General features: G+C 43.8%; 1 protein-coding gene across 1 annotated transcript in view; it reads right to left on the reverse strand.

Moving 5' to 3' along the window:
• Positions 1–25962, reverse strand: part of LOC105881277 (smad nuclear-interacting protein 1-like) — a 106513-nt gene that overhangs the window by 60378 nt on the left and 20173 nt on the right. Inside the window, 1 exon segment of the mRNA XM_076000457.1 lies at positions 22043–22077. Coding sequence (XP_075856572.1) covers positions 22043–22077 — 35 coding nt within the window.

A 25962-nucleotide genomic window follows, 5' to 3' on the forward strand; every position in this document is an offset into this window, starting at 1 on the left:
CATTATTTAGAAAATAACATCATTACATTTTATTATAGAGATTTTTAAAATCATGGCTACATGTATTAATGCCTGGGTCTCCCCCCTAGAGACTCTGATTTAATTAGTCTTGTAGTGATTCCAACATGCACTCAGGGTATAAAATTGTTCTTCTATGTATTTTTTTTTAAAAATATTAGTTCCTGCACACTTTTCATCAGGCTTATTTCTAGGTTTATTATATATCTGTTTATTATTATTATTAATAATAATGCCAAATTGAATTCCAGATGAAATTAAGCACTAAATATAAAAAAAGGCTATAAAAGTATTAGAAGAAAATATGACAGATACTCAATTTCTTGTTGCTTATGTGTTAGAAAGCTATTGATTTGATATCTGATCTTATTATTTTGAATAGTATTTTGGTCAATTCTCTCGGGTTAACAATTTGTCTACAGGTAGGAAAATTTTTATCTTTTTGTCCACAGTATATATTTCTTATCTCTTTTACTTTTCTCCCTTTTTAGATAGGACCTATAGAACAATGATAGATGGTAGCTGTGATAGTGGGTATGGTTGTCTTGTTTTTGACCTTAATGGAAACTTCTTAATCTTTCATTATTAAGTATAATATTTTCTGTGAGTTTTTCCCTAGGTTACATGATTTTACATCCTTTCTTAGTGTAAAAATTTTTCTTTTAATCTGGAAAGGCTGTTGAATTTTATTAAATGCATTTTTGGTATACATTAAGATGAGCATAATGTTTTAACCCTTAAATCTGTTAATATAATCAACTACATCATAAATTTCCTAATATTGAACTATTAATACTTTTGCATTTCCATGTAAATTCTGCTTGACCAGTATTAAAATATATTACTGATTTTGATTTGGTAATACACATTTTAGAATTTTAAATCTATGTCCATAGGCAACTTTGACCAATGGCTTAATTTTTTTTTATGTGTAATAATCTTGTCTAATTTTGGAACCAAGACGATACTTGCTATATGGAATGATGCTATCTATATAGAGCCTAAAAGCTATCTTTGTGTACTGTCAGACAGATATGTACTTTAAGAGTATCACTTGCTTCAAAGAATAGAAACTGTTTTCTCAAAAATGGGTTAGAGCTTTGACTGTGTTTTCAATTTTTATAAGAGTATTATTGATCTATCCCTATCTCCTACCTCTTCTTGGATCAATTTTGATGAATTCACATTTTTATAGAAAATCCTGTACTTGTTGACATAGTCAAATTAATTTTTTAAATAGTATTTATTTGGTTTTATTTAATAAAGTCCCATATCCAGAGTTATGTCCGTTTTCTCATTGCTGGGCTGTTAATTGACGTTGGGAATCAGTGGATGTCTATTTCTGCCACACATCCCAAACCAGACTGTCACCTTAGCGTGTTCCTGCTCTGTCCCCTTCACTCTTTCAACCCTACAACCTGTTATGTTGAGATCTTCTGGTTTAGTTGCAGATTGCTCTTAAGCATTTGAAAATATGTTTCCAAACTATACTTTATTGGTTTCTTTGTGGCTCTTGGATCTCACATTTTCCTCCTTTTGAATTAATTTCTTTTTTTGCTTGATTATATCTATTAGAGAAGGTCTGTGTAGGGAGGGTTAACTTTTGGAATCTTTGAATGTGTATGTAAATACCCTTATTTTGTTTTTCCTTTGAGTGCTGATTTGGATAGGAAATAGATTCTAGATTCAAAGTAATTCCTCCTTAGAACATTTAATGTGTTACTCTATTGTCTTTCAGCCTCAAGTATTATCAAGGAGAAAGTTGATGCTGGTCAGATACTCATTTGTTTTAGGTAGGCTATTTATTCTCTCATGAAGCATTTAGGATTTTCTTTTAACCCTTGAACTTCTTAATTTTACAACGGTATGTCTAAAGGCAGGTCTTTTCACAAGCGATGAGCATTTTTAATTCAAGTGTTTATTTGGTCCTGGAAATTTTTTGTTTGTTTCTTAATTATTTGTTCTTTTCCATTTCTTAAATTTTCTCTGTTTTCTATTTCTAGAATTTTCACTAGGTGAATATTGTTACTTTATATCTTTTTTAAAAAATACTTTCCATTTTTCCCTTTTGATGACATATTCTTAAATAATCCCTTGGCCCAATTTTCCATATCAAGAAGTTACTTCCATATCAAGAAGAACTGTGAGCTTTTTCCAATTCTATTTATCCAATGAGGGTTTTATCATCTGAATCAATTAAAATATTTTTTAAATCTCAAATTCTCTTGTATAATATCTGATTCCTAATAAATGGATATAATAGCTATTCTTATATTTCCAAAAGACAGTTATGTTAATCCTCTTCTACTTGCTGTATGTTTCTGCCTAGAAAGTAAAATGTAAAGTTGAATGGAGATGGATACATGTAAAAATGTCCAGATTTTAGGATAGATGTTTATTAACTTGCTCTAGATTGACATTAAGTATTGGGATCTAGTCTATGAATACCTTCCCTCCTTTTAAATATTGAGGTAATATTTGCCTAACTGTTCCTAAATACTTCACCTTGTTCTCTAAGGTGACCAACATTGGCTGATATTCTGATATGTCTGGAATACTTTGTACTATTTTCTTTTTATTGGGAGTTTGAAAATTCTAGTCATGACACTGGTGAAAATCTACTCTTTTGAAAATACCCTTTTAAGAGTTATGCTCTGCCATGGGAAAGAATATGTGAGTTTTTCTCAGGAGAACAAGTTGCAAAGAGGAAGGAGTGAACACATCCTCCTGCAAAACAATAAAACGATCTTGTTTTGCACCATTGTGTCTTTCTCTTAATAACTATGGTTGGGTGAAAGAATGCATGAATGAAATTCCTTATTAGCCATGATACTGGGGAAAAGGTTATATTATAGTAAATTAACCTTTCTTTGCACATGCATGCATGCATCCATCCATTTATTTATTCATTCAAGAAATGTGTATTGTGTTCTATTTATGGGCCAGGTATTATTTTAGGCACTAGGAACATCGCAGTGGACCTGAACCTTGCATTTGTCTGGGGAAATACAATAATGAACTGTCAAATGCAGTGGTAAACATGGAGAAGAAAATTAAAGCTGGGTCGCCAAGTCCAGAGTCCAAGTGCCAGGTAGAGCAACTGGCCATGAGAGAGGATGTGACCAGCCTTCCTAGTGGGGCTGTGGCATTTTTAGCTCCTGTACTGATAGACTTTTGTAATGGGTAGTAGATGTGGGAAGAAGTCCTCAAATATGGAAAGGAGATTAAGATGCTAGACAGCCCAAACTGGCAAAATTTTTCAGTACAGCATCCAACAATTTATGTAATCCTCCGGGTAAACTGGCGGCAGTCCAACCCCATTACAGGGCCCAGACCTGCAGCCCAGTTCCCAGAACTGTTTTTCCAACAACCTCTATTTGGTCAGCATCATGAAAGGAAACTCTCTACAATTTTGTTTTTTAACAATGTTCTAGCTGAGGTTTAGAATGAGAATGTTTTGTTGGGGTGTGTTCTACGATCAAAGCTCCCTTCCCCCCCACCCCCCCACATATAATCCAAGAGGTATCTAAAACATTTATAACATGCATATTTTGGAGAAGAAGTCTAGCCTTAGCTATGTTTCAAATGCTGGGGGGCATTCTGGAAGGACGTCTGGAAGGTAAAGACACTGTCTCTGTGCTCTTGGGTAAGCACATTGTGGCTGAAGGCCCAGGTGTTGGTGATGCCAACAGAGGGCCAAGGCGGTGATTCAGTAAGTGAGCAAAGAGACCATTTGTATTTCTGTTGTGAAGCATGGTCTTTTGTTAGAACAAAAAGATTTTATTGTTTTGATTTTAGGCAGCAGTATACTTCAACATTGAATGAGCCCGCATCCTTGCTCTGAAAGTGAAACAAGAAAATCCTACTACACAACACTATTAACTTTAACAGGGTAAAAATAGCTTAGGACAAAAAATGTTTATGCTGAGAAATGTAAGTAGGACTACTATGAACGAATCTGTTAGCTGTTGAGAGGAATAGAGGGCAGTGGTTAAGAGTTTAGGCCCCAAACCCAGAGTGCTCAGGTTTGAATCTTTGTTCTGCCCCTTACAAGATTTTGAGCAAGGAATTTAACCTCTCTCTGTATTCCTTGGTTATCTAGGATGGAAAACAGTAAAACCTCACTAGATTGTTGAGAATTTAAGAGAGTTAATATGTCTAAGACTAGTACAGTGTAGAACATAAATTCCCAATAAATACTAGCAATTTTTATTTGTAATAATAATCATCTTGCCTCACAAATGAATGTCAGAAAGATAGCCAAGATAATTCTAGCAGGGCTTCTTTAGTGTTAAGAGGGATAATTATTAATTCTACTCAATGGGTCAAGGCATTTTGTTTCATGGGGGACATTAGCCCTTGGTTTGTTTTGGGGGCTGTTAGTACTCATCAAGTTAGAGATTCTTGGGGAACTGCGCAAAGCTTCATTTTGCCTTCAAAAATCTACTCACCATCAAATTGGTTTTAACTGATCAACACTTAAGTGCACATATAGCAATAACATTCATCGGGTGTCATGCAGAGGGAGGGTAAGAGGGGATGGGTATATACACACCTAATGTGTGCGGTGTGCATTGTCTGGGGGATGGACATGCTTGAAGCTCTGACTCAGGTGGGGCAAAGGCAATATACATAACCTAAACATTTGTACCCCCATAATACGCTGAAATAAAAAATAAAAAAATCTCCTAATTTAAGATATCTCTTTCTTGCATCTTCAGAGCATGGCCTTGGGCACTACATCAGAGCTCTTTATTGGGACCTGAGTAAATGCAAAGTTGGATCCAGGAGCAGTTCAGTATCTGTGCTGCACACTCCCGCTCACAGCCAGGCAAGCAACAGAGCAAGTAGTCAGCCTCTTAAATCTCTAGCATCAAAAAAACTTGAAAAGTTGACTGTGCACCTGTGTTTCAGGAATCCAAAGCAGCACATGGATCTGTTTTTATTTAGAGAAAAAGACAGACAACCTGCCCTTCTGCCACTCGTCAGTGCCCTTAACCTCGAGGACGACTGGTCCAGAGCTGGGTGGGGACTGTGGGTGCTTGTTTAAGACATGCATGTGCTAAACACTTTCTCCCCAAGACTCGATGCTGTGTCTCAAGTCAGAGCTCCACAACCTCACCTCCTCCTACTTCAGCCCTGGGAAAACTAGATTCCTACTGGGATGATATGAAATTATGCCTTGAGCATTTATTATTTCATAAGCACAGGCAGAATTCTTCCCAAATAGTCCAATCGGCCAGGTTTTCTCCATTTGTGGTCCGCAGACTACCTGGGTTTATAGTTAAAAATGCCGATCTGAGATGAAAAAGATCTCTTAGACCTTTTTGGATGTACCATCTATGGATTTATTTGAACTTATTTCTGAATGTTTTAATATTCAGGCAATGAATTTCATTAGGCCACTACTACTACTTCTCTCTTCCTCCTCCTTATGTCATTGCGCTTCCAGGTACTGAGAACATATCATTAATACACACTAAACTTGCAGCCAAGAATGAGGGCCCCCAGAGATGTTGACACCCTCATCTGCAGAGCCTGTGACTATGTTATGTTGTATAGCAAAAAGGACTTTGTGAATGTGATTAATGTAAAGATTTTGAGGTGGGCTCAATGTCTGAATGTAATCACAGGGGTGCTAATAAGTCAAGGTGGGAAGATGACTCTCAGAGGGAGGCCTTTAGATGCTGCACTGCTGACTTTGAAGGGAAACTGAGGCATGCAGAGACAGCCTCCTGGAAAACACAAGGACACGATTCTCCCCTGGACCCCCCGCCCCCAGGAGAAACGCAGCCCTGATGACACCTTGATTTTAGCCCAGTAAGACCCACTTCGGACTTTAGTCTTTAGAATTGTAACGTGAGACATCCATGTTGTCTAAGCCACTACATGTGTGGCGATCTGTTACAGCAGCAATAGAAAACAAACACACAGGCCTCGTGCTAAGTTTTTAATGCATACATTTGAAGGTAATTCTCCCCACCATCTCCTGAGGTAGGTAGTATTATTAAATATTCTCATCTTGCAGAAGAGGAAATGGTTTAGAGAGATCAGGTAGCTCAGGACAGGTGCAATATGCCAGGGCTTGATGCCAATGTCCTGTGTTCACTCTGAGCCGAGTCTGCAGATTTGGTTCCACCTGGCCCGTATCTCCCTTCCTCTTTGCCGACTGAAGTCCATGTTCTCCTTCATTCCCCTCCTGGGAACCTCTTCATCCTCTTGAGCACTTTCCTTATCCTTCTTTGAACATCCTGTAACTTATTATGTGTTTCTTGTGGAATGGGAACTACCTCAAGATCTTCTAAAATTATTCCTTGAGTGTTTGGTTAACATAACTCCACAAGTGAATGGAAGAGGAAAGAAGGAAGGGGACAGTGGTTATTGGAGCACCAGCTCACGCCAGTGCTTTCCACGTAGAGATTCATTTATCTTCTCGCCACTGGGCTAGAGGGATAGGTAAAGAGGAGAGACGTGCGTGGTCACGCTGTACTTGCCCAGCAAGCGCGCTGTGTTGATGGGCCACCCGGGGCTTAAAATAGCACAGCCCAATCACAGCCCACGTCATAGACCAGAAACCTGGGGCTCAGAGGTTGGATAATGGGTGAGGGTTGCACAGTTCTTACGTGTTGGAGGTAGGATTTGAGCCCAGGGCTATCTCACCACAGATCCCATGGTGCTCCTGGGATCAGGGAGAAGGGTTCCCGTGGAGGCGATCCACAGCGGGGAATAAGGAGGACAGAGGAAGGAGGAGATCGGACACACTGCACTGGGGCCAGCTGGTGTTGCAAAGCTCACGCTGGGGCCGGTGGAATAAACTTGCATCGGTGAAGCCAGAACAACTGTGGCTTGCTCGTGGCCTGCTTGTGGCTTTCCATGCTAACTGGAATCTGCCCTCGGGGCTCTTTCTGCAGAGAAATTGTAATGGGTGATGCGGGGAAAGGAAAAAAAGGTCAGAGTGATTCCTGGTCTGTGTGTTGGGAGGTTATAAGCCACGGAAATAGACGATTTTATTGCCATGGGTATCTTTTTATTTGCCCACATTAAGGCATCTCACACATGGTACTACTGAGCAGGATTTCAACAAAGTACACGTACCACGACCTGGTACCTGACTCCCAAGAATTTCACGTTTGATTTTTTTTTTTTAAACTGGAATTTGAGAATGACCTGTGTTCTATGTTTTACTGGATTTGAAAATGAACCATAGCTAAGAGCTGATTTTTCTGTTGTTGTTGTCTAGTTCAAGGTCTCGGTTCGTTGGGGCAGGAACTGGATGCAGAGGGAAGCGCCTTGACACTTGGACTCTTTGTCCAATCTTGTTCTCATGTGTCCTTGTCATAACCCTGAAATGTGGGCCAGGGGGCTTTTGGGTCAGGATGTTCTCCTTGTTCCTTTGATGAGATCTATGATCAAGATCAGTCTGGTTGCCTGGGGGGCCGTGATGTAATCTCTAGAAAGACATGGAAGATCGCCCAGGCTAGCTCCTTCTTGGAGACATCTCTGAATGCCTTCTCAGCCTCCTCCAGCTTCCTGGACTCCTGGGCTCAAAGAGCAAGGCCCATTCACTCTTTTGGTTAAGATATTAACCTGAAGATGAAGTCTTTCGTTTGAGGCTAACAATGGCAAATCCAAAATATTCTCCCTTTAAGGGAAAACCAAGCATATGATATTTGGGGTGACAATCTAAAGTCAGAAAGTTTTTAAAAATTGTTGTTCATACTCATGAATTTAGAGCCATTTACAGAGTTTAAAATTGTAAGTGATGATTTTAAAGCCTTTGTTTGGCTAAGAAGAAATATATCTTTTCTGTCACCTCTACTGAAAGGGAGCCCAAGCTATTAACCTGAATTTCAAGAACTGTAGAACTAAAAGCCAGTGCTGGGAGAGGTTGGAAGGCAAGTTTGGAAGGGAAGGAATGGGGTTTCGAGTTCTGTATGAAATTCTTGGACTTGTTGCTTGGCCTTCAGTTGGAAGCACACTCATGAAGTATCTCAGAATACGTGAATCTACATCATGAAAAGGTAATTTCTAAAGAAGAAATGTTCATAACCTGTTGTGGGGAATTGCATGGGTGTTTATCAGTCCCTGCAGTCAAGAAATTCTCCCTTGGCCCACGCACAGCAGATCAACCTCAAATCTCCTGACTGGGTGCATTTCAGGGGTACATCGCATTCGGTCAGTGACTGTTCTAGAGTAGCCCTGGGTCTGTGACTGGTTTGGTCTGGGCAAACCAAGGCTGAGCATTCCTTGGGGATTTTGTGCCTTCCCACTCCTTCCTTGGTCTCCTCCTTGCAAAATGCCCATGACCTTCTCCCTGAGTTGTCCCCCAGCCTCCCTCTTCCTTTTCTGTGTAAGCTCTCCTTTATCTTAGATCACCCCTCCTCTGGCCTCTGCTAGATTCTCAGTTCCTGCAGTCCTCCGCTGCTGGGATCCTTTGGACCAAACATGCTCATGCCGGGCGTTTTCTGCCCTGTTAGCGGAGGGGCTGGGGCATGCTGGCCAGGCTCTGGGCTGTGACAGGTCACCTTTTTAGCCATTTCAGATTTGCTTTGCATCCCGGTCTGCTTATTGATGTCCATGAAGTCTCAGGGACCTGCTCCCTCTCTGGAACCTGCTTGCCACTCAATCTCCCCACTCCTCTATGGACCCGGCCAGTCCTCCCCAGGGACTGGGGTCTTGTCCCTGGACCACAGTTCGTTGATGGCTGCCTGGTCATCCCCCCAGACTCTCTCATCTTGCTAGGCTGCCTTCCAGGTTATTGTGTAGAACAGTTCTAGCTCCTGCTTCCTTCCTGTTCCTGATTTATTTTACTTGTCGGAAAACTTCATGGTTTGCCATGGTAACAAATGTGCTTCCTTCTCCTTGCCTTGCTGCTGCACCCCTGGGTGATATTGGCTGGGTCTGTCCTGTCCTCACCCCAGGGAGTCCTTCAAGTTCTAGGTTGGGACCTTCATAGCTCCTCCATCCTACTGCAGTTAGCCAGCCACGTGTCCTCTGCCCAGATCTCAACATACTTGGACCCATTTTTCAAGCCATATCATTACTCTGTTCTAGCTTTGCTACCTTGTCTCCTCACCTGTGGGGTCTCAGAGGTAATGTGCTCTATAATGATTAGTAGTTGTCCCCCACCTGGCAAGCACTCCTGTCCCCAGTGTTCCATTATGAATATTCACCCAAAGATACCAATGGCTTCCTTATGGGCAAAGCTCTTGGCTGTATCTCAGGCCTCCTTCTCTCTTCCTTAATCTCTTTCCAACATTCAGCACAGTTGACAGCCTTCTTCTTCCTTAAAACACCCCCTTGTCTTGCCTTGATGGGGATTTGTTCTCTCTGTCCCCTCCTTGGCCTCCATCACTGTGCCTGCCTTTGCTGTTTTGTTCCTGAATGTTCCTCCTCTTCCTCCCATCCTGGGGCCCTCACCTGCCTTTGAGGACCTCAGCCTTTACTCTTTTGGTGAATCACATGCAGCTCTCAGCATGTAACTCGAACACCTAGCCTTCCTGCCTCAGTGGTACTCCAATTTTATATTGCCAATTTTTGAGTCGAAGAGGAGTATGAGAGCTTCCAGAAGTCAACGCTTCTACTCCAGTTCATTTTCACTATCATTTTCCTCTTGTTGTTCCTCCAGTCCCCGAAACGGGGAACCTTAGACTCTTTTGCTTGACTCTTTTTTCTCCCTTAAACGACAGCATCCTATTGACACATGTCTGAGTCCTGCCATCTTCATTCTTTCCTTGTGGGAAAATGAAATCTACCATCAGAGTTGTTGGTGCTCAGGAAGAAGTTCAGCCTGTGGGACTCTGAGTTGGTGGTGAGCCAGTCTTTCTGGGTAACGTGGAAGAGACACACACACGTGCACACACACAAACAGGGACGGACCAAATAGGAAGAGGGAGATGGGTTCCTGGTTCTTCTGGAGTTTTCTCTATACACTCTGTTGTCCATTTTGGTGCTCACCCTGCACCCCAAGCTGTGGTTCATGGTGGTGGATATCACCTTGGGTGTCTGATGCATTAACATACTCAGATGTCCCAGAGCTCGGGGGCGTGTGGTGGGAGGCTTTATGGTCAGAATGATACTCTTACAGAAAATACTTAACTTTAAAAAGAAATTATCTGGCTGGAATCTCTCATACTAAACAACAAAAAAGAGTAGTGCTTTGGAATTATTTTTTTCTTTTTACAATGTTAGTTTGCTTTTTACAATGACGGCAACTCTGAAACTCTAAAATCTGTCTCATACTTTTAACAGCTTTATCGAGGTATCATTGCTATACAAAGGATCAAATGTATTTAGTGTGAACGATTTGATGAGTTTGTACGTATGCAAACACCATGATACTGTCACCACAACCAAGGTAATATGTGGATCCCATAAACCTCCCAAAGTTTCCTTGTTTGTTTGTTTGTTTTTTATGTCAAGAAAGCTTAACATGAGGTCTACCTTCTTAACACATTTTGAAATGCACAATGCTGCGCTCTTAGTCACATACTATGCTGTGCAGATCTCTAAAGCGCGTTTATCCAGCATAACTGAAATTTACACCCATTGAATGGCTCCCCACTTCCTCCATCTCCTGGGCCCTGGAAACCAACGCTGTATTCTCAGCTGCTACGAGTTCGGCTACCGGAGTCATGCAGTAGTTGCTCTTCTGTGACCGGCGTATTTCACTCAGCATAATGCCCTCAAGGTTCATGCATGTTGTCACCACTGGCAGGATTTCTTCTTCCTAAAGGCTGAGTAACACTCCCGTGCATGTGTATGTCACATTTTCTTTATGCGTCTTTCAGTGGGCATGCGGGTTGCTTCTACACCTTTGCTATTGTGAATAATGTTGCAATGAACGTGGGAGTGTGGTTATCTCTTGGAGATCCTGATTTCAATTGTTTTGGAGACATATCTAGAAGAAGAATTGTTGCATCATATGTAATTTCTATTTTTAATTTTTTGAGGAACCTCCATGCTGTTTTCCATAACTGCTGCATCATTTTGCATTCCTACCAACAGTGTACAAGGGCTCCAAATTCTCCACACCCTCACCACCACTTACTATCTCTTGTCCTTTTGTTAACAACCTTCTTAACAAGTATGAGGTGATATTTCATTGTTGTTTTGATTTGAATTTCCTTGATAATTAATGATATTGAGCATCTTTTCATATACCTGTTGGACATTCATGTGTCTTCTTTAGAGCAGAAATGTCTGCTCATTTGTCCGTTTTTTACATTGGGTTATTTGATATTTTGCTATTCAGTTGTAGGAGTTATTACTTACTATTACGTGACTGTTATTGAAAATAATTCAGGTACATAGGGGCTCTTCTCTGGGTGTCAAATAAATAAGATATGTCATTATCTTGAGGTCACCTTGTTGGCTAGTGCTTTAATCTGGCGATGATGGGACAATGACCAAATCTATCCCAATGTGTTCTGCATCCTCTGTTTCACTAATTCAGGGTTTCTCAATCTCCCACTCTTGACATTGAGGATAATTTTTTATCTTGGGGGGCTGTCCCATGCCTCGTACAATACGTAACAGCAACCCTGGTTTCTGACTACTAGATATCAGTACGTCCTCTCCCTAGTTGTGACCATAAAAAATGTGTCCAAACATTGTCAAATGCCTCCCAGGGTGCAAAGTCACCCCCAGCTGAGGACCATTGCATTGCTCCCCTTTCACCAATATTGTTTGATGTTCTGAGTATACATCTTTAGTTTGTTAGAGACAGTTGAACAGTGGGATGAATCTGTCATCTTGGCAAAGACCCTTAAATAAAATTACCATCGACACTGGGTCCTCTTAGTTGCACGGGTCTGTGAAGGCCTGAGACACCAGTGTTATTAAGAACCATAGACCAGGAGAACAGGCCCCGTGAAAGGAAAATCTTCTCACAGTGTCTGGGTTCTATGTTACATCCGATAGCTCGATTAAGGACTCAGAATCTGTGAGTAGATTCTTCCGAACTCTTTTTTTCCTAAAGAGATATTTTTAGGTGGAAGGGGTAAAGAATGTGGCCCTCTGCTGAACGTGAAAGAAGGAAACTCTTTTTGAAATGTCTCTTTAGGTGAGTGAAAAGCTGCAGGACCTTTAATGGGCAGGAAGTAGAGGCCGGAATGAGGAGTGCCCCTGACAAAGAGCCTCTTGGGAGGCCCGGATGGTGGCTCATGCCTGTAATCCTAGCACTCTGGGAGGCAAAGGCAAGAGGATCGCTCAAGGTCAGGAATTTGAAACCAGCCGAGCAAGAGCGAGACCCCGTCTCTACTAAAAATAGAAAGAAATCAATTGGCCAACTAAAAATATATAGAAATAATTAGCTGGGCATAGTGGCGCATGCCTGTAGTCCCAGCTACTCGAGAGGTTGAGGCAGGAGGATTGCTTGAGCCCAGGAGTTGGATGTTGCTGTGAGCTAGGCTGATGCCACGACACTTTAGCCCGGGCAACAGAGTGAGACTTTGTCTCAAAAAAAAAAAAAAAAAAAAAAAAGCCTCTTGGGGACCTCTGTAGCCATGTGATCTTTACACACAGTTATCTGGGGCTCCAGAGGTTTGTGCAGGTAACAGACATCTCTAGAACTGCAGGTTGAACAAAGAGGTGGGTTTATTTCCCTGGGTGTCACGGTCTGGCGCAGTGGGGTCACACTTTTCGGTAGCATCACTCTCATACGTACAGTGCACATTTTGGGCTAGTGGTGACGCTGGCGTCCTGCTTCTTTTTTTGTCCCAGGCTTCCCAGTGGGCTTACATTGACTCATGGGGCTGACTTTGTGCAGCGATTCCCAGCTCTGTATTCAGCGACTGCACACTGGTCGCTTCAAACTGGCCGTGATGGGCGCATTTACACCATGGGAGTTGGCAGTTACTACCCATCAGGTCTCCCTCCATCCCCTCCCGAGACCCACTTGTTAAACGTTTACCAGCACATTCACCAGGGACCCTAGGGGCCTGTGGAACAAAATTTGAAAACTACCAGTGCAGCACCTCGTATACTGCAAAGTAGTTGTATTAGTTTGCTAGGGCTGCCTAAAAAAGTATCAAAAACTGAGTGGCTTCAACAACAGAAATGTATTATCTTGGAGTTCTGTACACGAGCAGTCATAATCATGGTGTCTGCAGGGCCCCGGTCAGTCTGCAGGTGCCAGGGAAGGGTCTGTCCCCGAGGAAGGGTCTTCCCCAGCTCCTGGGAGGTCCTTGACTTGTGGCAGCATAACTCCCATCTCTGCATGGTGTCCTCCCTGTGTGCCTGTCTCTGTGTCCAAACTTCCCTTTTTGTAAAGATACTAGTCATATTGGGCCAGTGACCCAGTGACCTTCTGTTAACTTGATCACCTCTAGAAAGATCCTACCTTCAAATAAGGCCACATTCGGAGGTAGTGGTGGTAAGACTTCAACATATCTTATTCTGAGGACAAAATTCAATACCTAACAGTAGCCAAGCATGGATTTGGGTGCTGTTTTGTTCCTCATAGATGATGTGGTCTCATTTTGACACTTAGCCCCAATTCTATAGTGAGGGGATTGGACCATGCTATTTGTAAGATTTTATTTCCCAAATTCTGCAGCTTTACAAACACACTTACTGCTCCTGACCCTCCGTTAGTAGGATTCATCACTAATTTGTTGTTATGCTTTATGTATAAGGGAAGCTGTTTAAAATTGGCTGGTTAATAGCAGTAGCTACTTTATTATTATTTTTTAAGCAACTACTATGTGTCAGGCACTCCATTAGGAGCTTTAGATATTTAATTCCCCCAAAAGGCTTGTAAGACATCCCGTTTGATGTATCCTATTTTATAGCTGAGGCATCCAAGGTGCAGGGAGGTTGCCTCATCTGTTAAAATTTGTGCTATGAGTGAATAGCAGAGCTGGGACTTAAATTCACACCTGCATGATTCCCAAGCCAGTGCTCTTTCTACTCTCCTATTCTACGGAATTGTAGAGGCAGGGGTGGGGGCTTAACTTAGTGAAAATGACCATTCACCAGACAGGTGGGCCCCACAGGCTAACCCTTTGGCACTGGGTTCTAATGACAGCTAAACACTTCTGTTGTGAAGTTGCATCTACTCACCTGAGAGCCTCATCTTTCAGCTCCTTTAAATTTCAGGTTAAGCTTGTGAAGATGCCCGACTCTGAAGGGAGATCTGGGCAGAGGGCATCTCTGAGCTGCCCTTTGGAGGAACCCATAACCTCTCAGTGTGTCTGCAGTTTTTGCCTCCTGGAACAGGTTTGGATTTGTAAACTGTTGTTAAGATCACACAACTGGTGGCGTTTAACAAAGGCTCTTATGCTAGTATTGGTGACCATATTTTTCCTGCTGTTTTGGGACCTTGGCCCTCAGAAACCTAATGATTCACGAACTTAATGGCCATGTGGCAGCTACAGCCATTTTATCCCTCTGAGGCCTGGGGAGCTGCCAGGAGGGACTTGTCCACTGTCATCCAAGTCTGCAGGAGAGCAACTGCTGCCCCAAGGGGTGAGTGACACCTCCTACCCAGACCCCCCTGCTTCCCTGGGGTGCCATTTCCTCCTCTCACGCTGATGATGTGGTGAAGCATTGTGGTCTTCTTTTACCTAGTGTTCATGTCATGAAAGGTGACTGAATCAGGAGGAGTCATGACAGGTGACTCCTCAATGCCTTAGTGTCTGTACCTATGGCAAGCTGGGCTGGGCGGGGCTCAGGGGACCAGGCAAGCAAGCACCAAAGTCTTCCCAGAGTCACATCTTCATGTAGGACTGGGGGGTGCTTATTTTGCCATCTTCTTCCAGAAGATCTCTGGTTGCTCATTAACAGGTTCCTGGTGACCCAGCACCTCTGCCCCGGATGTACTTTAGTCATAATCCAAGGACAGCAAAAAAGACACTAATTGTCTCTGTGCAGAGGAAGAGGTGCAGCTGTAACTGCTAGATGGCCATGCTGGTTGGGGATATTACTAGAAGTCACCTATGGCAGTTTATGAGGCTGATTGCCTGGACTGTCCTGCCTCTGTTTAACCACGCTATCTTCTTGTGCAAAATACCATTACCTGCATATGCAGCAATGGAAAACTTGAGAAGGAGGCTGTATGAACAAGGAGCTGCTAATCAGATAAGCCAGGAGGAGAAGTCCTAGGAAAGAACTCCCTGTTCCACAGCAAACAGAATCACAGTTTACCTGGAATGTCTCTGTGTGTTTATTCATGGCCTTAGCTCATAATTTGGGTCCTGGTTTCATTTATGACACTTTTTAATGAGTTTGTTTGTGTTCTTCCTCTTGCCTCCTGGCAAGACATGTCTGGCTGAGTGGGTGAAGTCCCTGGGGGAAGGGTTGGCCCCTGTTTAATAAGCTTGGTTGGAGGTTGACATTTGGGACAAGCATGAGATTATGAACTAATGCTACCGTGTAATCTAGGAAGGTCTGAGGCTAAGACTGTGGGAGTTGTCAGCAAAGCAGAATACAGAAATTGGAACCTTCCAGTGTTATAGCCCTGGAATTATTACTGTTATATTATTTATTAATATTTACGGGGAGAAAATGGGTGCTTCCTGTGCATTGTAGATTCTGGGCCACAGGAGATATTTGCACTGATGTCTAAGTGGGTGCAGCCAGACCACCTTGCTACTGGGTCTTCACTCCTTGATTGTGTTGATCAAACAAGGAGAGAACGAGGGGATCCTCCCACTGACTGAGGAGAAGGTTTGGGCCAAGCTCTTTTCCTTCGAGGTGATCTGGTGAATTTTCTCCTTACATGTGAGTCAGCAAACATCGATTTTAAATGCGATCAGCTCTGGTCTCCCAACTGGTGTTGCTCTCTGGTAGTAGAGGGATGTGGAGGCTCTTGTAGCACTTTACGTTAAGCACACTTGAGATTTAGATTGAAGCAGACCTTACCCACTTTCTTCTTGGCTTCCTATCTTCCCTCCTCCAAAAATCACATGGCATTGCTTACTAAAGCCATTTTATTGGTTATTTTTAGAAAAAAAATATAAAAATATATAGCAAACAGTGACATGAACCATGAGTCAGAACTTTACAGGAATTGTAATTATAATATTTAGCTTGCACTGATGAATAATCTGAATTGGACTAGAAATAAAAATACCAGAAATACTAGAAATAAAAATACTAGAAATAAAAATACCATTATTTTTAATAAAAAAGTCACATCCATGATCTGCAAAAGCAGCTACTAAATATTTCTTAAGACAAACAACTGCACATATAGTCCCAATAATAGCCATTATTATTAACATATTATACTCCAGGAAGTGAACAACCGCAAAAATTCCCAGCCCAATGGCATCCATAATAATCACGCTAGCGGTGGTTATAAAACTTGGGCTTCCCCATTCTGTTTCTGGGTCTCAGAAGTAATATAGTAATTCCAGTAGTATCAGACATCGTCTCATTCTCATGACAGAGACTGGCACCAGTCCTATTTCAAGTATCATTATCAATTAAATTAAATGTAATATTAATTATCACTATATTATCAATTCAAGTAGGAGGATGAGGAGGACTAAATCAGACACAACTACAAAATATTTTAGCCTATTTATCAATTACACAGACAGGCTGTATAACAGCCATTCTAACCTACAGTCCCTCTACAGTAATCGTAAGTCTAGTAACTACATTATATTAACAATCACTGTATGCATAATATTTAATTTAAATATAACTACCACAACATTATCATTATCACATACAGGAGATAAATGGCCACTAATAACGTCCACTGTCTTTGTAACTCTGTTATTTCTAGGAGACCTACCTCTCCATACAGAATGTTTACCCAAATCAATCATTATCCAAGAATTCACAAAAAACAGCAGCATTATTATACCAACATTTATAGCTACCACAGCACTGCTCAACTTGTATTTTTATATGCACTTAATCTAGTCTACATTATTGTCCCCAACAACCAACATAAAAACATAATGACAATTCCAAAATATAAAACAAACATTCTTCCTACCATCGCTTATTGTGTTAATATTATCAACCTTTTCCCTCCCACATGTACCAATATTCTCAACATGGGATTAGGAATTTAAGTTAGGCAGACCCAGAGCCTTGAAAACCCTGCCCCAGGCTTTTAAAATTTTTTTTAAAAATTAAGGATTGCAAGACTCTACCTTGCATCAATTGAATGCAATCAAAGCACTTTAACTAAGTTCTTACTAGATTGGTAGTACCCAACCCCATGACAGTTTTGTTAACAGCAAATACCTTAATCACCTGACTTCAGTCTACTTCTCCGGCAGTAGAGGGAAAAAAGGCTTGGGAAGCCCTGGCAGAACTGCAGCTGCTCCTTTGAATTTGCAATTTAACGTGACTATTCACCTTGAGGCTTGGTTAAAAGGAGGTTCAACCTCTGTCTTTAGACTTACAGTTTCATGCTTACTTAGTCATTTTACCCTTCTACCTGTGTTCATTAATTATTGATTATTTTCAACAAAACACAAAGATATTGGTACATTATACAGTTTGGTCCTTGAGCCAGAATGTTAGGAACTTCCCTAAATCTCTTAATGTGAGCTGAACTGGGGCATCCAGGAACCCCTACTAGGTGATGATCAAATTTATGTCATCATAGATCCCCCTGTGTTTGCAATAATCTTCTTCCTAGTTATACCAATTATATTTGGAGGATTTGGTACCTGATTAGTTCCCTCAGTGATTGGAGCCCTGGATATCACATTCCCCCGAATAAACAATGCAAGCTTCTGACTTCTTCCATTATTTTTGCTTTGGTTACCCCCTCAGTAGTTTAAGCCAGCACTGGTCTAGAATGAACAGTTTACTCACCTTTAGCTGGAAATTCAGCATGTGCGGGGCCTCTGTGGATCTTACCATTTTCTTATTAATTACACTTAGCAGGCACTTCATCAATTTTAGGAGCTATTAATTTTATCACAACCATTATTAAAATAAAACCACCAGCCATATCCCAATACCAGACATTTTTCATGTAAAATAAAAATAAGTATCCTTTCTTTGAATAAGCCATTATTTTTCCAAAGGAAAGCCTCTCTTCAATTAGGAAGATGAATTTCAAAGGTTCTTAAGACTGAGTTGGCACCGCACCCATTAGGTGTCTATACACCCGTCCCCTCCTCCCCCCTCCCATCTGCCCGACACCTGATCAATGTTATTACTTTATGTGCACGTAAGTGTTGATCGGTTAATGCCAATTTGAGGGGGATGGACATGCTTGAAGCTCTTACTCGGATGGGGCAAAGGCAATATACGTAACCTAAACACCTGTACCCCCGAAATATGCTGAAATAAAAAAAAATAAAACAAAAAAAGACTGGGTTGGCAACTTTTGTCAGTGCCCTCTTAGGTGAAATTGATAGTTCTAGAAAGTAAAAAAAGAAAAAAAAAGATTGGGTTCCCCCCTGTCTATCTGAAAAGAAATTCTTCTGGCTGAATGGGTAGGCAGTTGGATCAAGTGGCCGGCATTGGGATGGGATGGGTTCTGCCACTGCTCGGTCCATGGAATCGTGGCCGCTTTCAGGGCAGCCTGAGGGTCTGAGTTTGCTCTCAGACCTGCCGAGGGGCTGTGCTTTACACACAGCAGGTCCTTGGTCCGTTGGTGGCAGTGATGGTGATGCTGACATAGGTGAGGTTCCATCTGGTTCAGCTGGAGTCAGCTGCAGTCCCTTGGGAAGCCCCCAGGTGACCTGTCCTTTCAGAGTCCTCTGTAATACCTGGGGTTTTAGACCGGAAATGCCTTCCTAAGGTCACACTGGCCGAACTCTGTTTTCCGTCTGGGCCCACTCAGTGTCTGGGGGTCTCTGCTGGTCTGGTTCATGGGTTGGTGGACATACGGCCAGTGTGTAATCAATGGCATTGGATGCATTAAATCAAACAGCTTTCCAGGTCCAATCCAAGCCCTGCATTCTGTGGATGAGGAGACTGATGCCCAGGAAGGAAGAGGAGCTGAATGAGGTTTAGAATCCTGGTGTTCTGACTCATGGGTCAGGTCCCTCTTTGTTTCTGCAAAGAGAGTCTCCAAATGGCAGTGAACTCAATCACTTGGCTGCTTGTTAACCATGCAGATTCCTGGGCTGCTTCTATGAGATTCTGATTTTAATAAATACTCCGTGTCACCACACTACAATCAAAATATAATGGGAGCCAGGTGCGTCATTTAAATTTTCCTAGTGATCACATGAAAAAGGTAAATTGAAACAAATGAAATTTTATTAATATATTTTATTTAATTCAATACAGCCAAATTATCATTTTAACATATAATATCCATAAAAAGTTATTAATGAGTTATTTGACTATTTTTTTTTTGCACTAAGTCTGTGAAATTTGGTATGTATTTTATGGCACACCTTAATTTGGATTAGCCACAATTCAAGTGTTCAATGCCACAGTGGTCAGTGGCTCTCGTTTGGGACAGTGCAGGTCTACAGCCGTTCCTTCCCCAATCAGGGGAGCTCGTTATAAAAAGGCTTGAGCTGCCATCAAAGTGATGAACTCCCCACTGCCAGAGGCATTCAAGGATCTAGTGTTGTAAAATTACAAAATCCAAGATCCCTGCCACCAGAACCTTGTTCAACTTTGTGGGCACATCACCGATGCAGCACACCGTGGACCGGGATATGTTTATACAGCAATACGCACAAAAGCGATGACCATAGGATGACACAGGACTCTTGAAGCCACACGCCTCTCAAGGACCACCGGGCTGTGTGTTTGCACATGTAGACCGTTTGTAAGCACCGGCACTCCATGTGCTGAAGGCACAGGCACCCAATAAAATATTTTGAGTGGCATCTGCAACCAGAAGCAGCTGAAAGTTTTTTCCAATTTAATCTGTAAGCGCAGTTGGGGGATTTTCGCACATGAATCTACTTGTTTGGCTTGACAAGCGCTCTCTGTGCCCCTGCCTGGCCCAGTCTCTGTTCACAAAGGTGCTCTGTGTGTAAATTTGCAGGGGGTGGGAGTCAGTGCGTGGAAGTTCAAGGCAAACTTCTCTGAAAAATGCAGCACCAGGGAGCCAGGGCGGAAGCACAGGAAAGGTCCCCGTCTGAATTTCTACTCAGCTGCTCAAAGGGCTGAGGGAGGAAACGCATTTGGATTCTATCTAATCAGATAGACCTACACGTGATGAGACTTACACCTCTGCATAGGTATCGATATAATTAGTTAATTAATTAGCGTAATGGGTGATTAATTGTATTTAAAGGATAGTTTTCTAAGGATACTAATTTTTAAAACCTGTGTCTCATCTTTTTGTTTTCCATTTGTCTTATGCTTCATTTTGATAAGAAGAAAAAGAAATTGAGTCACCAGAAGGAAACTGAGTGTCCTGTGCCTGGTCTGGTGTCCCATAGCCCCCTTCAGTGCCATCTCCTTACGGGGGTTCCTGTGATGCTAGAAGTGAAAGACGAGGAGTCAGAGTCCATCAGATAATAACAATGTCATGCTAACAGCAGTGACTAACACTGACCTGACATTGATTATGCCTAAGACCCTTGATATATTAGTGGATGAACTCATTTAATCCTCACAACAACCCTATGAGGGAGGCACTGACTTATGTCCCCATTTTTCCAGGGAGGGCACTGGGACACAGAGAGGGTAGCTACTTTGCCCAGGTCTCCCAGCTGGTAAGGGGCAGAGATGGGGCTCAAGCTGAGGTGGATCCTTAGTTCTTACCCAAGAGACCACAGTCTGTCATGCTTGGAGCCTCTTTAAAAGTCATGTGGACTTCCCACTAAAGTAGACAATTCCCCAACCTTCCAGCCTGATTGTCATCTAAGCCCCTGCTTGGATGCACTGAGCAACGGGGAGCTCATTACTTTGTCAGCAGCTCATGCGTTTTATGAAGAGCTCCAACATCTGGGAAATTTTTTAGGGGACATCTACCAAATCTGAACTAGCTCTGCCAATGTTCTTGGGGTGGAGACTTCTTAAAACTGCAATAAGATACATGGTAGGGTTTAAATCCCTGCATACATATTAATGTAATGGGAATTAATTATTTCTGAAGAATAGTTGTAAGAATGTCGTTCAAATCTCCCTCTCACCATTCTTTTTCACCTGCCTTGCGCTTCAGCCCGTTGACCTGCTCACTCCGGGTCCCCTCTAAGTGTCCGAGGAAGTCGCATCTCCACGCCTCTGCTCAGGGCGATTGGTCACCCGACCCCTGTTCATCACCAAATGCCGTTTCCTCTCTGAGCCTAAGTTCTCCCGGCCTCGAAGTCGGCCTTGGTGAGGGAAGAAGTTGCTGTTACCAACGAGAGCTGAGTGATCGTTCACTTCAGAAGGATTAAAAAACAAGAGGCAATGTCTCTCCTCTAGACCTCGGGAGACTATTAAAGCCGCTTGAGCATCCGGGTCCTGCTGGAGGGTGATGGGGTTTCCTTGATGGCTCTGTGACTCCCTGCAAGTCTTGCCACCTCCTGGGCCTGGCTTCCCTGTCGCCAAACTGAACAGCCTCAGTCGATGGGTCTTACATATTGTGAATATCAACTCTCCCAATGCCCTGCGCAGCTTTTTTAAATGCTCATGGCAGAAGTGCTCTGCCAGCCCTGTGAGTTCTCTGATGGGCTGTGCGAGGAGGAGGAGGGTGGGGTATGACAGACACCGAGGCCTGGGAATCGGGCTGTTGCTGGGAGAGGGTCCCCAGGGGGCCCTGGGGTGGTCTGGGCACCGTGGAGAACTGCACACATGGCTCCCCTCAGATGCCAATGGTGACAGCTGGGGATGGTGGCCAGGACTGGCGTCAGGGGAGGTGCCCGTGCCAGCTTGGGTCCTGCAGAGCGCCCTGCAGACGGGGTCAAAAACTGCCCAGAAGTGCTCCCGACTTTCCACTTTTGAAACCACTTGCTGATAATGTAGAGGCTGCATGGCACCCTAGGGTTCCTGCTGGGAGTTTCTGTGCCACCCGGCGGAGCACTGTGGGCTGAGCTTCCCCAGCCCCGGCGTGGCTCCAAGCGAGCGTCCTCCTGCAGCTCTGCTTCCAGCCTTTCGGTGCTTTGACACTCAGTACGTCGTAGCAGAGCCTGTGCTCCAGTCTCACCTCGGTCCCCGGAGGGTGACAAGCACTAGGGCAGCCTGGAAGGGAGAGACAGATGGCAACGATAGTGGGGCAGCCTTCCAGGAGGCTCCTGTCCCAGTAGGGCCATTTCCAAATGGGGCGAGTCCTGCAATCGATGCCAAGCCCAGAGCTGCCCAGGCGACCCACCTCTGCCCTCTCTCCATCACACCTGTCCTTCCGGCTCGTGATGGTCCAGATGAGAGAGAGAGAGACCCGGTGCAGTAGACAGCCTCTTCCCATTCCTGCTAGCTCCCCGACTGAATCCTAGCAGGGCCTGTGTCCCAGTGTCCCTCAGTGGGATGAGATGCAGCTTGCGGACACGCTTTGGAAAATGAAGAGCGTTCTGCAAGCCCTGGGTTTTCTCCCTCGCCTGACCGGCGTCTGTTTCTCTGGAATTCTTGACTTTTCCCCATTATTGTGAAACTGCCCTTCAAGCACGAGTGGAGGTTCTCATAAGCACTGGGAGCCTGCCAAGACCTGCCAGCTCCCCTGGCAGGTCCTCAGTGACACGCTGTGCACGTGCTTACAGACGCCGGAGATGCAGCCCCGGTCAGGGCCGAGCAGGAAGAGGGACAGTGTGTTCCCGAGAGGACTAGGCCTTGTTAGGACAAGTGCTCTGCCGTGGGCCTGTCACGTGGCAGGAACGAGCCCACGAGCCAGACTCTGCCTGCTTTGCCATTAGCTGTGTGACCTTGAGCAAGCTTAACCTCTCTGGTCTGGTCCTCATCTCTGTAACGGGGAAAATGGTAGCACTTACCTAGGGGAGTTATCAAGATTAAGTGAGTGAATCGGGTAGAACACCTAGAATAAGTCAATAAATGTTGGCTCTTGTCACTACTAAAAGAATGGCTTATAGTAATCACACATAGGGGTGCCGAGTCCGTGTGATGGGCTGGTGATGACATTACCCCATTCGACTCCTGGAGACCACACTGCAAGACAGGGGTCTCCATTTCCCACAGGAGGAAAGCAGAGGCCCCGGGAGAGGACGTTTCTTGCTATGCTTGTAAGTGGCAGAGCTGAGATTTTTTTTTTAAGCCCAGGAAGATTTATCACCTATAGCTCGTTCACCTTAAAAGGTCACCAATAATATCTTAAATAATTGATTGACACAATTGGCACATCCTTGACATTTTTGACGTTGAGGGAAGTACCAATGGAGCTTCCTGGGCAGCTTGGGCTGTTCTGGAGCCGTCTGTGCAGCGCCGCTACCCGTTGCTATGGTTACGGCCCTTGCCAGTCATCCTCACTGCCTGCTGGACAGCTCCACCTGGGTCCCCCGCATGCACCCCAACTCCTGCAGGCCCCAGATGGATCTTATTGCCCTTCCCTAAAACCTTCCCCTTCCATGGTTGTTCTTTCAGATTACTGGGCTCACAATCCCCTTCTTCCAGGCTGGGCATGTTGGTGCCGTCTTTGACTCTCACCTTGCACCTGAAGTGAGCTGTCTCTCGACTGTCTCTTTCCGTCCCTACTGCCACCAGCGCAGCAGAGGCCAACGTTGGTAGGGCAGGCATCGCTGGTATGGTAAACAGATCCCAGAGTATAAAATGGCACAGAACCAATCGGCTAGTTTTTGCTCGTGCGACAGTACTCGGAGTAAGCCGGTCCCCAGCGTGGCCTTGTCTGTGCAGGCATTCAGGGAGGCTCAGCTGTGTTCACTGGGCTTCCGGGGCCACCCCAAGGTCAACGCCATCCCCTCCAGCTGGAAGGGAAGAGGCAATGAAGAGATCCTCTGGGGGTTTTGGTGGCAGGTCTGGCAGTGGGCACACCATGTCTGCTCACATGCCACAGGGCCACACCCACTGCAAGGGAGGCTGGGAGGTGTGACCCACCTGCCCTCCCAGCCTCAGCCCCAGGTCCCTTCTCATTCTTCTCCCGGTTTTGTGCTCCCGGCCTTCCTTCTAGAACATGTGTCCACTCCTCTGGTGAGCCTGTGCCCACTTGTGTCCTAGCCTGTCATTCCCAGCAGAGGCGAATTCCTCAAGAACTAGAAACTAGTCCTCATTAGTTTCTCGGAGTCTCAGTGCAAGCATGTTTGGTGGATAGCAGGCATTCGGTAAGCTCTCCTGAATGCATGTGCCCCGCGGTTGAGTTACCGCGTGCCGTTCATCCTTGTCTCTGGAGGTCTGTGTAGACAGATTAGTCTGAGTCTAACAGCAGTGCTGCCAGGACTTCTTGAATGAGCAGTTTCTTTTGTCATCTGATGCTCCTGCTAAGATGGCCAAATGCAAGGACATTTTTCATATGTCAAAGAGGACAGGGTAGGTCAAAATCTGGGGAAAACCCAAAACATAATGAAATGCCAAAAGAAAAAAATAAAAGGAGAGAGAGAGAGACAGATAAAGAAAAGAAGCCCAGGAAAATATATGTGAGAAATGAAGTTCACATTCTTTAACAGTTTCTTCTTTTTTCAAAAATTGAACCATCTCCAAAGAGTACAGCCTTAAGAAACTTGGCCCAGGTGTATTTAATTTTCCAGAACAATATACTGATGACTATCATCTGGGAGCCTGGATTCTTAACCCTTAGGCTGACACCTACTGTTTGTGAACCTTCCTGAGAGCTTTAGGGCTTGTGCCAAGGCAAGAAAATGTCAGAGGGGTAAAGATGAAAGTTTAGGGAACTTAGAAGGAGAGGGCTCTGTGTTGGCTTGGAGGTGGTTCAGGTAGCGAAGGTGGTAATACGGGTGGGGGGTTCGGAAGCGGAGCCATCCAGAAGGGTGAGAGAAAGCTGAGTGCATGGCAACACCGGGTGTAATTCGTGGGATCTAGTTTTCGAACATTTTCTCAATCTTACGAGCCAGGGCGAGAGAAGCCACACATCCATTTTTCATTTTGTGTGTAAAGCTGGAGTTTAGAGTGCTCTTGTTCTACTGGAAAGGCAACGTCAGATTATCATATGGATCGCTTTAAAGCTGAAGTTTTAAAGGTAAACAAAGAAACAAACTTTCACCTCTAGTGCTGGGAAGAACTGAACGATCGCTTTTCGGTGCCAGTTTTTCTGCAGGGCGGTTTTCTCCTGCGCTGTGAGGGTTTCAGTTCCTTCAAGACGCCTCACAGCTTTGTGGTAAACACAGGCACCCACGCTAGAGAAATGCTCATTTTTCTTTCTTTCTTTCTTTCTTTCTTTCTTTCTTTCTTTCTTTCTTTCTTTCTTTCTTTCTTTCTTTCTTTCTTTCTTTCTCTCTCTCTCTCTCTCTCTCTCTCTCTCTCTCTCTTTCTTTTCTTTCGAACGAATAATTACTGAAACAGAAAAGTGCATGACTGGAGTCTGGAGTCTTCAGCATTTGGGTGAACAACTTCCGCCGTTCTCAGCCGGAAGTAGATCTAGTCTCTGCTCATGGGGCAGGGTAGCTCTCTTTCCACCTTCCTTAGGAAACATGATTGGCCTGGGCAACACATCCCAGAACCTCTGCTTAGTCTCACCTCCTTGGACACCTTGAGGAAGGCTGAGCATTATTTCTCCCCATTCGTTGGAAATTTCCACCAGATTTTAAGATGGAGAAGGTGCTATACAATTTGTAAGGGATATAAAATGCATGGGTATTTATAAAATATCCTTGTTCATTTTCGGAAACTATAGACAAGTCCAGTTTCTATATTCTGATGTCCTGTGGCACGTTCACATTCTTTCGTGATGGCTCCAGAATGTTTTGCAATAGTGTTTTCCTCGTTATTGTCTACTCATTCCCACCTCACTACCAACCCTCCATTTGCCAGCTGTGATTGGGAGTGGTGAGAGCCTTTGCACCTTATCTTCCTACAGGATGTTCTAGAGTGACAAAGATGAGGATCTTTGTGGCATTTCCCTGGAGAACAAGAGCCCCTCTGACCTTCCTTTGCCATGTTCTGGGATTTTGTCTTCCAAGTCCTGTTTTTTATTTTTTATTTTATTTTTTT

This window comes from Microcebus murinus, chromosome 1 (assembly GCF_040939455.1).
Source record: "Microcebus murinus isolate Inina chromosome 1, M.murinus_Inina_mat1.0, whole genome shotgun sequence".
In the NCBI taxonomy this organism is placed as follows: domain Eukaryota; kingdom Metazoa; phylum Chordata; class Mammalia; order Primates; family Cheirogaleidae; genus Microcebus; species Microcebus murinus.